Consider the following 14,132-nt stretch of genomic DNA (forward strand, 5'->3'; position numbering starts at 1 on the left):
GAACGGAGAAATATTCAGATGAAGTGATTTATCTTATTATTATGCTAATGATTGGATATTGTATTAGATATATTTACTTTGAAAATGACCAATCATGATATATTGATATTAGTTGAAGCAATAAGAGAGATAATTAAACATGTAGTATAATTATTAGAAGATCTCACGGAGAAAGTCAATTTTTTTCTCATTTCATTGGTGAGAATAAGACCTTTTTTTTTTCTTTATGAAATGATTAGAAAGACCTTTTTAAAATATGATGAGCTTTATTTCTTATCTCATTTATATTAACTAAGAAGAGTTGTATTTTTTTTAATTTAATAAAGAGATAAATTTTGAAGTAGATTCGATTAATTTTGGACTTACATATTCATATTGTGTTATATAAATAAAGACATCTAAGCAAGTATGGTATTCATTTTTTTTGCTTTACTAGCAAATTTTTGGATGAAAAGGGCAAAAGATGAACTAAACAAGTACATCAACTAGAAAGCAAGAAGAGTAAGGGGTGATAAAATGAGATTTGTGTTAGTGGCCAATCATCAATGGCTAGAGAGAGAGAGAGAGAGAGAGAGAGAGAGAGAGGAATATTGAAGCATTTGATTCTCTTCCATTTCAGGAATGTTGACTGCTCTCCATTGATTCCCTTCTTCTTACCATTTAATCATAGCCGTTTATTTCCCACTTTGGTCTTCGTGTTAGCACTCAACCTCTTTTGCCAAAATTGACCTTCACTCCCGAGAGTTTTTACTCCAACAGACGAGCTGAAACATTTCGTAACCATTTTCAATAAAAAAAATTTTAAAATTCAAATATTTAAAGACTTTAGAGAAATTTACGGAATTAGCTTTAAGTCAGGGTCAATTTATGAAAGTGAATCACTAGCCCTTCTATATTGATTGTGCGTCGGTTAAGGCTCAAAATAATTCTATGCTGATTGTTTGTCCAGCACAACGAATTAATTCTTATATTTATATCCAAAACACTAATTTAAATACTTGAAAGAAAAAATATATATTATTTTTGTAAAAAAAAAACCTTATTTTTAGGTCATTTTCATAAATTTCTCAAAATCAAGTGAGAGATCATCAAATACGTTTAATATATACACCCTATACTATATGTATATTAGTAAAAAAGTTTGGCAAGGATTAAATTATTTTTTATTCTTCTATGATAATGTTACTATGTTGTATTTTTCCTTAAATCCAAAAAAAAAAAAAAATCATCGTTCCAAATGTGGATATCATCATATCAGTAACTTTATTAAGTAACTATGCATGTTTATATAAACAAAACCTAAAGACAACGTATAAAATAATAAAAAGTCGGTCATCTTTATTTGTTAGATCATCATCTAAAATGTGAATTGATTCAAGTGATTGTGATTATTCTTTGACTATTGATACTGAACAGAGAGGCCCCAATTGGTCAATATTAGTTCGGTTTATAATCGATTAAATGTTGATTGTCCCAATCAACGTTTAATTTCATCATTAAAAGAAAGGCTAACTTGATAATTTCGATTAAAAATCACATTGATATCAAAGAAAATATAATTGTTAAGCTTAGGATATTCATAATCACATGTCCGGTGTCCCACAAGATCGCGATGATATGATATCACTATAACTTTTGGACAAAACACTTAACTTCAAAATAATCAAACACAAGATATGACTCTCAGTCATTCACTCGAAGTTGTTATTATTTAGGTCTGACTATTTTGAAACCGCTCTAAACTAAAACACTCTTTCATAATCACACGATTAAAGTTATAATATATTTTTTATTAGTTATAACTTTATGTGTGTGACTGAAATTCATGCTCGACTATAGATTAGCTCAAACGTAACCATAACCTATTATTTATTACCCAAATCTGCAATTGTATTTATTTCCTTTATTAAAAAAATAATAATGTTAGTGTCAGCTGATATTATTATTAAGAAAAGTAAAAATATTAATATCGATAATATCGCAGAAATGCTTAGGTACCGTAATACCGATGCCTTGCATGTATGTAACAACTGGAGAAAAAATATACTTCTGATTCGGCAAATTGCCGACCGCACTCCAAATCCAATCATGCGCAAAAAGTCACAAATCCACCAAAGTTTTGCCAACAAATCCAAAAATAATAATCACGCCTTTGAGGGTTATCAATTTTTATTATATGTAAATTAATTTAATAATCTTAACTTAATTAATCTCTTCAACCAATCCACAGAAAACTCAAAGCACAGAACCTAATATTAATAACGTTGAATTCGGTTACTTGGTTAGATTCAATTCATATTCCCCATGATCAGAAATGGATAAGTAGAACCCAGAAACCTCTGGTCATATGGTAACAATAACATTACTCGAAATTATGGGACTAAGAGTGGGCGTGTTCGGGCTCTGTTCACAAAATTCATTTTCTAAAGGCCCCAACTCAAGGAAAATCTGAACCGATTTCTGTATCACAACTGGGTTTGGTTCGATTTGAGTCGACTCGTTTGTTGTTATGTTATGGCGCTTTCGTCAAGTTTGTTGTTACACTCATCAAGTTGTCTATTACAGTGACAAACAACATACAACAATTGTAAGATGATCTTTATAAGGAATAAGGCAAAATATATATATATAAATCGGAACAATGAGACCCCACCAATAATATGGCGTCAAATCTTGAAAGAAAGAAGAGATTGCATCAACATCATGCGTGTATCAGTTGGTGTTTCTTACACATCTCAAATATTCCTAAGTGGCCCGTATAATCTGTCAACTAATACATAATTGAATCAAATTCCCTGCCAATGGGCGCCACATGAATTTCGAGAAGTGAGTTTTACAGCGAATATGCAATGCAGATGAAACAACGACTGATGAATATGGGCATCAAAGTTTTGATGCAAACGAGCAAAACACTTAAGTCAAAAAATGATATAATCAAACCACTGAAAAAGGGCACTATGCATAGCACTAAAAAATATGTGGAATCCAACATCTAATTTAAATGGGAAACATTCAGGTCGCATGAATGTGAAGTTTTTCCACATACCCTGCCGATATAATTGCCTCAGAATCTTTTGGCACGATTAATACACTGTTCAGAGAACAGAGAGTATTCCAAATAAATCCAAAGAGGCATGGCTGAACTAAGGATGAGGTGTGCTGCCCGGTAAGCACAGGCAGGCAGTGAGTGATGGAGAAAGTTATCCAAAGACAAGCAGCTGATGGACCCAAATATCAGTTTTCAGAACAGATATGATCCACTAACAATATATCCTAATCATAAGACAAAGGTCCCCTATAATTGGCATAAAAGATAAGGCAGATTCAAACACTGTAAAGGAAAGAGGCCAGTAAATTTTAGCAAACTCTGTAAATCAGTGAATTTTGAACTCACGGACTATAGTCTGCGAGAAAGCAGGTAACATGTAAAAGGCTCATTTTATTACATGTTTATTGAATAAAATTCTTACAATGAACTCTAGAATTTCCATTCTGTGAGTCAACTGTTATTATTTGCCTGAAACTTAGCCACAAGATTTCTGCACAACCAATCATTCACTGAAACTAGCATGATCTTCCAAAATTTCCAACTTGCAAATAAAATTGCGCCACAAAAAATGCTCCAAACATTTTCCCAAATTGAGGGCAAGCAGTCATCCACTTCACCTGGATTTTAAGACTTTTTTCAGTGTTTGCAGCTTCATGTCTCCTTAGCTCTTCTACTGATCTTTTATCAGCCAGTTTGCACTTGAAAAAGCAGTGTCAAGTGAACTTTAATGCTTAACAAGTTCTCTTGGGTCTTTACATGCCTTTAGTATATGAGACATTGTTTCTGCTTTCTGCATTGTAGGTCTTCTCCTTGCATCTGAAGCATTTTAATCTTTACAGCGTGAATCCAGCAGCTCCATTGAACGAGGCACAGAAGACATCACATTGCATAGTTTCTGTGCCAGGGCAGTCATTCCTCGTTTTTTGAACTCATCATTCAACCTCTTGAAAGTGAGGTAGTGAGGAACTAGACCCCTGCGAATCATATCTTCAAACTCTGCGGAAGCCTCATCAAATTTGTACATTCTACAAAGCAAATGAATCAACATAGTGCTGGTATCTAAGTCGATATCACATCCTCTACATTTCATTTCCTTGCTTACTTGAATTGCTAAGTCTAACTTGTCCTCCTTACACAACATCTTTAACAGAATATGGTAAGTAAGCCGATCAGGAGTATACCCAGATTCAATCATCTTCCTGTAAAGGTTCATTGCATCCTCAACTTTCCCAAATTTCGAAAAGTACCTAAAAAAATAGTTATAGGTTGTAGGAGATGGTAGGAAACCCCTGCTAATCATCATTTTAAGGATCTTACTAGCTCCTTCAAGATCGCCTGCCTTACAATAACCCTTCACCAAAGAAGTGTAAGTGACCATTGTGGGGCCGGGTTCACACACTAAAAACCGTTCCATCATTCCTGACACTTCTTCAAACCTGCCTGCTTCCACTAACCCATCAATTACAGTATTATAAACTATGGCATTTGGCTCGATTCCTTCCTTCCTCATTTCTTTCACCAACCGAATCGCCCGGTCAACACGGCGCAGTCGACAGTATCCCTCAACAAGAGTACCATACGTAACAACATTTGGTGTCACATTCTCCTTTCTCATTTCCAACCAAAATCTCTCTGCATCTTTTACATTTTTGGACCTAAACCACCCATTTAATAGTATATTATAGACCCGAACTGTTGGAGCCCAGCTTTGGTCCAACTCCTTTCTTTTATGAAAATACTCTGAAGCTGCCTTAACACGCCCTTGTTTACAAAGTGAATCCAATAAAATCTCAAACAAACTCGCTCCTGAATCAAAATTCTTAACCATATCTAAATTATTTGCAAATTCAAATGTCCGAATTGCAGCTTCAACCATACCTGAACCAAATCACCAATGCTCCATAACATAAGGATCAAGTCTAGAAGCCGAAAAATTCAATTCCAAATCACATTAAGCAATAAGATGTAAAAGACACCAAAGTTCAATCATCCTTGTCCAAGTTACATGGAAAAAAAAAAAATCAAATACCATAATTAATATAAAGTGTGTATTTGAAATTAAGAAGCTAATGATTTAAATCAACAGCTACTATAAGTCCTGAGTTTGAATTACAAACACATCTTAAAATTCTAAATTCGAAATAATGCTAAAAAAATCATTTTTTTTTTCATAATCAAATGTAGTGTACCTTACCAGCTCGTGCGTACCGCCTGATCAAAATGACAAACGTGTCCTTAGAAACAAAATCAGGTGCCTCATGACCACCGATCTTATCGAGCAACAAACACCAAGCGGAATCAAACTCTTTGGCTTTAGCAAGAACTTTGATCACGCAATTAAACAGCGCCGCAGAGCATTTAAACTCCGGCTTGCTCTCGGCCCAGCGAAACAAAGTGTGCAGCAGTTTAGGAGAATGGTCAAAGTGTTCGAATACAGCAAGCAGCAGAGCCGGTTCCGGTTCGACGCCGGTCTGGTTTAATTCGGACTCGAGAGATGGGCCGGATGAGATGGCAGTGTTTCGGAGGAGACCGGAAATGACGGAGAAGTCGGTTTGAGAGAAATTGTGGGGTGGGGTGGACGGAGGAATGAGAGTGTTGACTGGAACGGAGAGACCTGCTTGGTCGGAGAAGAGATTGCGAAACGGCGAGTACAGAGAGACGTGAGTGTGGCTGCCGCGCCTGAGGATGTTCATCATATCGTACGGTAATCAATAACGGTTCAATTTTGCAGCCGGAATTTGAAGATTAGCCGTCAGCGCGACATGTGGGTTAAGCACAAATTACCAATGTATCCCTCCCCATGAGAGAAACAGTTATTATCAAAACTTTCCCTATAGTTTATGAAAATAATAAACTAATCTTTCGGTTATTGTTTGTCTCGAGTTGGTCCGTACTCTAATTTTTCATACATATAAAAACAATCTACGCTTCAACTCCATCACATTCACAGCCCCATGCTAAACAATAATCACAGTCTAAAGTCGTTGTGAGTAATTGAATACTTAATCTCTTATATTCAATGTAATACGTCAAATTAATTAAAGTATTAAATAATATTAGGTATTAACATTTGAGTTCCAATTGATGTAACATTTATCAATTAAATAATAAAACAAAGTAATAAGTAATTTCACATTCATCATCTAATAAATAAGTGACACATAAAATTAAGACTCAAGTTGAACTCAAATGTTAAAAACTCTTACACTATTATTTTGAATATGCTACTTAAAAGTGTGCAAAAAAACCCCACAACCCAACTCAAATCCAAACTAAATTAAGTAGTTTGGGTTAATTTGAATGGGTTAGAGTTTTAGTTTAAACACTTTATTTGGTTAAGGGTTGGGTTCAACTCTTCTATATAATTATTTGAATCAAATTCCTGCTAATGGGCGCCACATAAATTTTCAAGAGTTGAGTTTACAGCGAGCGAATATGCAAAGCTGACGAAACCACGACTGATGAAGTAAACGGATGAATATGGGCAAAGCGTCAAAGTTACGATATGAAAGAGCGAAATGGCTGTAAAATTTAGTCAAAGGAATGATATAATGAAACCATTGAAAAATTGCACCATGTCTTGTACTAGAAACGCGGAATCCAACATCAGGTAACATGAATTCCTAGATTGCCTCATGTTCTTTTGGCGTGATTAAATCCTAATCAATCAAGAAATATGACTCTTCTCTCAAACTACATATTTTTGTTAAATGGGTAAATGTGATTCGATTCATAATAACAAAATTAGTTGATATTGATTTTATGAAAAAACAAAACAATATTGACAATAATTTGAATCACAAATAGGTATGAGATTCTTTAATTTACATTTTATTTTAAATTTCTTTTCTTTTCTTTTCGAAATTGATAGAGAGATACATCCAAAACCTGCAGGTAAACTCCACACGCATTTGAAAAAGATCTTTAACAATCATCATCGTCGTCAAACTGATCTTTCTTGGACGGAGATGAAGGCTTTGGTGGGCTCCTTCCCTTCTTCTTAAAGAACTATAAAAAGGATAGAACAAGTGAAACATGAAATGGGTTTTTATGCTGAACACAAATAGATCACCTCAGGGCCGCCATATTCATAAACCTTGATCGCTTTCACCATATTTGTTGGGGTTCTTGTTTCTGCTGCTTTTGTTGCAAGCGCCTTCCACTGATAGTGAATGTTACTTTGCTTTTGTTGGTAGAATTGTGTAGAAAAAAGAGTTTTCAATTTTGAATGAAATACCGCTATTATTTTAAATGAATTTAATGGGTTTAATTAGTAAAATCATTGTTATTATAAAAATTTGGTTTAGTAAGGGTATATTAGGTGTTTAAGTTGATTTATTAAGTAAAATCTGAAAATTTAAAATTTGAGGGTGTATTTATTTAGTAATTTAGTCGGTTCAAATATCTCTATATATTTTGTAAGAATGGTAATTTTCAACTTACCCTATTTATTAAAAAAAAATTGAGGGATGCATTAATGATAATTTTTTTATCATACCCTATTACTAATTTTTAGGGATGGCAAAATCCTCCACGGATTTGGGGCCCTATGGAACCCCACTCCAAATGGGGAAAATTTTGAATAATTTTTGGGGAATAGGGTGGGGAGTAGAGGGAAAATAATCCTCAAATTCTTAATGGGGTGGGGTTTGGTTTTGTACTACCCACCCCACCCCCACCCCCACCTCCACCCCAATCCCCATTATATATAAATATGTTTTTAATTCTTATTTAATAATTTTTATTTTATCAATTAATATTTTTTTTAATTCTTATGCAATATAAACAAGATATGAATGAAAGAAAATCCTATAATATTTTTCAACTCTGAAACATTGTTATATTTTCTTTTCTCTTTTAAGGTGCTACGCTCTTTAAATATTTTTCACTTTTAATATCATTTTAAGATATTGTTTCAAACTTTTAGATATTTTTTTAAAAGAATTTAAATATTTTATAATATGATGATGATTTTATTTTAAATTTCTAATTTTTAACTTACTAAAATAATGTATTTATACATATTATAAAATAGATAAATGAGAAATGGGGTGGGGATGGGGATGGGGAAATCATTACCCACATGGGAATTCTCCATCCCCACCCCACTAATTTTATTGGAGAATTGGGTGGGAAATGGAGGCAAAAATTTCTAACGGGGTGGGGAATGGGGTAGGCCTCCCCGCCCCCACCCCCATCCCACCCCATTGCCATCCCTACTAATTTTTATTATAAAAAAAAAAAAATTAACTTAACAAATATCATAGGCCTAAATTGCCTGTGCCTGCCTCCTCAATTCGGATTCCGCGATATATAGTTCTCTCGGTCAGAATCAGAAAGATGATGATTATAGTTAAATACGGATATCATAATTACTTCCCAAGACTTTTTATCAACAAAGAGGAATATATTTTGAACAGCACCCCGCATGTTCTGGACACAACCAAGAGATCACTGAAATCAGGTTTGTAGGCAACCTTTTCAGGCTCTGAACAGAAGACAACAGAATATATGCAGTCCGACTCAAAGAGCAAGGTGCCAGAGGCTCTCCTCAATTGATGAGCATAGAATATATAACAATCCCTCAAAAGTTCATCCAATCGGGAGTTCAGAAACAACTCCTGCTACAGCTTCATGCTTCAATTCTCCAGGAGTCTTTTAGATAGAAATGTCCTCAGTGCAATAAACAGATGAAGGCATTGAATGACTGACTATAAGATGGCATTAATAATGTCTTCACTTTTGAAAGCTTCATGTATCAAATCACTATAATATTTTGATTTTTAATTGTTATTGTCTTTAATTACAAGTTAAATACGGATATGATCATAAAACTATTCTATTGATCTTTGTTATTGGTATAGACTTAGCAAGTAGGCGACCTTTTAACATCAACCAAAGGGGGGAAAAAAATAAGAAGAAAAAAATGTGATTTTTGTGTGTTTATTTCTCCTTTTAAGTCTTTGTTCAGTTATCTATTTTTGTGTTTTCTTGAGTTTCTTTGTGATTCTGCAGTAAGAAAGGATTTTTTTTTTTCCTTCTTCTTCCCTATTCGGAAGGATGAAAATGGGTTATTATATATAAACAACCAAAAGAGATTGTTATTATATATAAAAAAAAAAAAAAGCCCTATTGTTTATGAAAATAACAAACTAAAGTTTCATTTATTGTGTGCCTCAAGTTAGTCCCTAGTCTATAATCTTTTTTATAAAAGTACTGTGCACTCCAATTCCATCACGCCCAAAATTAAACTGATAATGTTGTGTATAAATCGCGAAGCCTTGACGTAGAGAGTAGATGCAGAGGAGCCGAAGTGTTTATTGAGTAAATTTATCCTTTTAACTTGAGTCATCTTGTTTTCCCCATATTTTATTGAACTCTTGGGTTCTATTTATATCCAAACATTTGTAAGTTTGATTGATAATTTATCATTGATTAGAGCACAATAAAACATATAGAACGGGTGCTCTATATATATCAATTTAAATTTAAATTAATTTATAATTAAGTATCCAATGAATTAAGAATAATTTATTTTATTAATTGATTTTCAGAATAGGGATTCTACCCGGAATATCCGAATTTAAATAATTCTCACTACAAATAATTCTCAGTCAGTGAGTAAAAATTGAACACTAAAGGTGTGCTTTTTTTTTTATTTAAAATATGAATAGACCTGAATTATGAATAGCACTGAATATCCGAATTTAAATAATATGTTTTTTTTTCTGTTTGAATTGCTACAAATAGGTATTAAGTTGTTTATTTTTTTAACCTAAAAAAATTTTGAAAACTAGTATTTTTACACATACGTCCTTACAAATTATAAATGTTAAACAATTAATAATATCTTAAAGAACATAAATATGCTAATATATTTTCATAATATTATCATGCCTAATTGAATACTAATATTCTAAATTAGTACATGTTAAGCAATTTTATTGTTGTTTTTGATGTTTTATATACACACACATATGTATAATTCCATATAAGATTTATACATCAAGTCGTACGTGGTAAAATTTGTGCTTTAATTTTTCCTAATTGATTTGGATGATGACTAGGACTAATTTAAGCTAAATGGTAAGGCTTTAGACCAACACATACAGACAGATTTGATAATAGCTACTGCTCGAACTCTCGAAGTCTCGAAGATTATAAAACGGATCCTTCGTTTTGAAAAAAAAATTAAATTAAATTAAGAAACAAAAAATGGCTACCTCTCTCAACTTTTCCGCCAATCAGGTGTCAACACAGCCACCAGAATTATGCTTGAGAAGGAGTAGCTTCAAGTCCAAGTTAAGCTCCCCAAGGAGACCGAAGTTCGTATCATTCGCGGTGAATTCAACGGAACCCTCATCGCCTGAACCGGAAAAGCCCGAAATCGAGCTCGAGTTCATAGCGGTCCGTACCCTTGAATGCATGCGTCTCATTCTTGGATAGTATAAAATGTGAAAATATTCCTTTATATATAGAGTTTGAAATTTTATGAATTTAATTGCAGCCGAGAGCGGGAGACGACGGCTCGTATCCGGTGGAGAGAGCTAAAGCGATCAGTGGAGAGAAGCTGTTGAGGAACATCATGTTGGATAACAAGATCGAGCTTTACGCCACGTATGTAAGTTTTTTTTTTTTTTTTTTTCTTTCAAATATCTTAAACGCTGTCGTTTCTTCATCCGGTGTCGTTTAGTTTAAAAGTGGGAAGTTCTTGTATTTACTGTTGCTTAAAATTGGACTTGGTGACGTGTATTCACTAGGGGAAGGTGATGAACTGTGGCGGCGGTGGAAGCTGTGGGACTTGCATTGTGGAGGTACTGTATTACCTTTATTTTATTTTTAAAAAAATTAATGTCTAATTACATTACATTCACCGCTTTGACTTGTAAGGTACTATTTGACATTAATCTTTAATCTTTACCTTGAAGGTAAGGATCCATGAAATTTGAGCTTGTCTAATATTATTAACATCCTCTCTCACGTGCAAGACTAATTTTAGACTTGTCATGCGTCTTTAAAATTCAACGGTCTATTTTACTAGTGCGAATTTAATTCGTGTTTAGACATTAAGATAGTTCAGTTGACTTAACTCTTATAATGAAAGTAAGCGGTCATAGATTCGAGTCCGCGGGAATACATGTAGAAATGAGGTGCAATGTTATTAAAAGAAAGAATTCTAGCACAAGATCTTTTAAGTCAAATCTAACCTAATATCTTGCTAAGTTACCATTTGACCTAAAAACTTGAACTTGAAGGTTGTGTCCCAAACAATAGTATTTAAGCTTGTCTAACATTGATGTGTTCCTCATTTTGGCAGATTATTGATGGAAAAGATCTTTTGAATGAAAGAACAAATACTGAACTCCGTTATTTGAAAAAGGCAAGCTCATTTTCTACTTAACCCGAAATGCTGAATGTGCATTATATTTATAACATTCGTTAGTGAAGAAAAAAAGAGACATGAAATCCACTTGTCATTATACCTGATGTAATTTTAATTTTTTTTTGGTGCTGTATTTGTGAATCTGATATCAAATTTTTTTTGTTTTTAGTATTTGACTGTTGTTTTTTATTATGGTTTTATTGTGCATGCAGAAACCTGAATCTTGGAGGCTTGCATGTCAAACAATTGTGGGAAATAAAGAAAACTCTGGCAAGGTATGCTCCAGAACTATGTTTCTTCTTAACCTATTAGCATTTTGTACAAAAAGAGATGCGCTTCACAAGTCTCAATCACTCAAAATTGCCATCTAGGTGAATGAGAGAATTCTAATCACAGATGAAAAGTCAGCCATGACTTGGTTTAGAAGAGGCACAGTAATATTTATGCTTTTTCTCTTATGACCATGTTGTTATATGACTTGCATATCTAATTACCTGCTTTGTACTTGTACTCAAAACTAAAGACGTGGAAAACATCAATATGGATATTTACAGAGTCGTTTTATGCAATCAGAAAGATTGTGGGTTCTTACACTGCTCTGCACTGTAGGTGATTATCAGTATTAAAATTTAACTGCTTTGCATCATAACGTCTGAAACTGTCCTCATTCCTCACTACACGTACTGGAATGAATGCTGAGTAACACAATGTGGTGTAAAAGTCCTTACACATTGTGGTATCAGGTTTGTTAATTGTGATTGTACTCACCCCTGCAGTGTAGGATTAAATATTTGAAGGTTGAAGCTCTTTGTAGTTTGTACAGAGCAGTTGGGTACTTGGGTGGCCATTAGGTTCGGTTACTAGGAGCCTGTTTGACATAGAGATTACACTTCGGCTTGCTTTGTGTGGAAGTGGAAAGAAGTTTTTTAGCCCACATTGTGTCACTGTTATGTTAATCTGCGGCCCATGATGCCTTGGCAGCTAATAAAGTCCCCTGTAGACCTTCAGGTCCACTAAGCTATAATCAAAAGTACTGCTGCTGCGCTGACGACTCGGTTTTGAATCTTTTTATGTATTTATTTATTTAGTTCTACCATCATTTATGTTTGGATCAATTAAAGGTTACCTGCTTTATATTTGCATTTACAGAGTCAGGGAAAAACAAAAAGGTTAATATGAATATCTACGAAGTCATGTGGTTGAAAAAAGATTCAAAAAATGACCATCGTATTGATGTATGTTTTAGGTTGTGGTTCAAAGGATTCCTCAGTGGAAGAAGTGATAATTAAGCTGCCAAGCAGTAAACAAATGTTGAAGCTCGGCTCACACATTAATCGACTTGCAGCAACCAATTTCAAATTCGTAAGCAAATTTATATATATATATATATACACCTTTTGTAGATTTTATCATTTAACTGTTAATTGTTTTGCAATATATCTTATGCAATAGAACATTTCATTAATCGTCATAACAAATCCATTTGATTGGATGAAATGCATCTGGAAAAACACGTATTTATTTATATATGGAACTTCGTATCATTTATGTTAGTAAAGAGATTGTTAAACTTCAGCATGCTTCCTAGGGGAAATTTATGTTAATAATTAAATTAAACCTGATCTAGTCAAGTAGAATAGTAAGAAAAAGGGATTTGAAGAGGAGTAGCTCTAGGAACACTTTGAATGTGAGGACTGCATAAGAACTCTACATTAAATTCCAAAGATTCAAACAAAAAAAAAAAATCAGAAATAAACGACTTTACAGTTTACACGACATGAGGAATCTGACACTCAAATAATTTTGAAGAAGGCGGACCCGACGATTCAACAGTGGACATATATTGTCACAGTCAAAAAGGAACCACACTACCCTTATAAAGCATTTTTTTGAACTTTTTAATCCCGTCATGAACCAGAGACAGAGAGAGGAGGAGAGAGGACAAAGCTTATCTCCAAACTTTTTCAAATTCTTCTTTCTCTATCACGGCACATGGGTTTGCAAATCACATACACACATATAGGCCATGTTTAGTTTTTCCACGACATTTTTCATTAAAGTTTTTTTCAACACTATGTGGTGGGCTGCCTGTACTGCTGTGGCATTACAGGCTGTTTTACTGTGATTAGTTTTTGCCTAGGGAAAGAGGGTTGCATTCAAATATCAAAAATCTCTTCATGTTTGAAATGGTGACAAAATTGGGAAATTTACGAAAATAACCATTATTATTTTATTATTTTTGCAATTAACCCTCTGAACTTTTTTCTATCAACATTAGCCAAACACAAGCCTTTTTTCCCAAATTACCCTTCTTTGCGTAACAAAACCAACGTCGTTTCTCCCATATCGCCAAACCAAAAGCAGCTTTTCGCTCTTGATTCATCAGTCAACGGTGACCGCAAAGGACAACGATAAAAGTGATATCCGATCATAATTTATCCGGATCCAACACAAATCGACATCCGAATCCCGAATCCAACACAAATCGACATCAGTTACTGGTATGAGTTATTTTCTGAACAACTGGGCTAAATCTGGATCTGGCGACAGGCTGCCTGTCGCAGCAAAACTTGGTGCGACAGGCAGCCTGTCGCCAGATCTAGATTGCGACAAGTTCCTGTCAAAATAACTTTTCTCTAGCCCCTGTTGTTGATTTTTCATCTATATCTTATCATATTTCTTAACCTTTTTTTTATCTTT

At 33.9% G+C, this 14,132-nt stretch overlaps 2 protein-coding genes across 3 annotated transcripts; one reads left to right on the forward strand and one right to left on the reverse strand.

Annotated features, from left to right (window-relative positions):
• Positions 1–3,398: 3,398 nt before the first annotated feature.
• LOC18055297 (pentatricopeptide repeat-containing protein At5g11310, mitochondrial) lies at positions 3,399–5,874 on the reverse strand. The gene is made up of 2 exons (XM_006450491.2): positions 5,244–5,874; positions 3,399–4,927 (listed from the first exon to the last, which is right to left on the reverse strand). Exons 1-2 carry the CDS (start codon positions 5,743–5,745, stop codon positions 3,876–3,878), a joined length of 1,554 nt encoding a protein of 517 aa, XP_006450554.1. The 5' UTR covers positions 5,746–5,874; the 3' UTR covers positions 3,399–3,875.
• A 4,297-nt stretch (positions 5,875–10,171) lies between these two features.
• Positions 10,172–12,787, forward strand: LOC18055299 (photosynthetic NDH subunit of subcomplex B 3, chloroplastic). Of its 2 annotated transcripts, XM_006450495.2 has the most exons (6): positions 10,172–10,456; positions 10,557–10,670; positions 10,810–10,863; positions 11,367–11,429; positions 11,645–11,707; positions 12,679–12,787. In XM_006450495.2, exons 1-6 carry the CDS (start codon positions 10,265–10,267, stop codon positions 12,712–12,714), a joined length of 522 nt encoding a protein of 173 aa, XP_006450558.1. In that variant the 5' UTR covers positions 10,172–10,264; the 3' UTR covers positions 12,715–12,787. The 2 variants fall into 2 exon arrangements, with proteins under 2 accessions (XP_006450558.1, XP_006450557.1); XM_006450494.2 differs by lacking the exon at positions 11,367–11,429.
• The last annotated feature ends 1,345 nt before the right edge of the window (positions 12,788–14,132 follow it).

Source organism: Citrus clementina, unplaced genomic scaffold (genome assembly GCF_000493195.1).
Source record: "Citrus clementina cultivar Clemenules unplaced genomic scaffold, Citrus_clementina_v1.0 scaffold_1, whole genome shotgun sequence".
Lineage (NCBI taxonomy): Eukaryota > Viridiplantae > Streptophyta > Magnoliopsida > Sapindales > Rutaceae > Citrus > Citrus x clementina.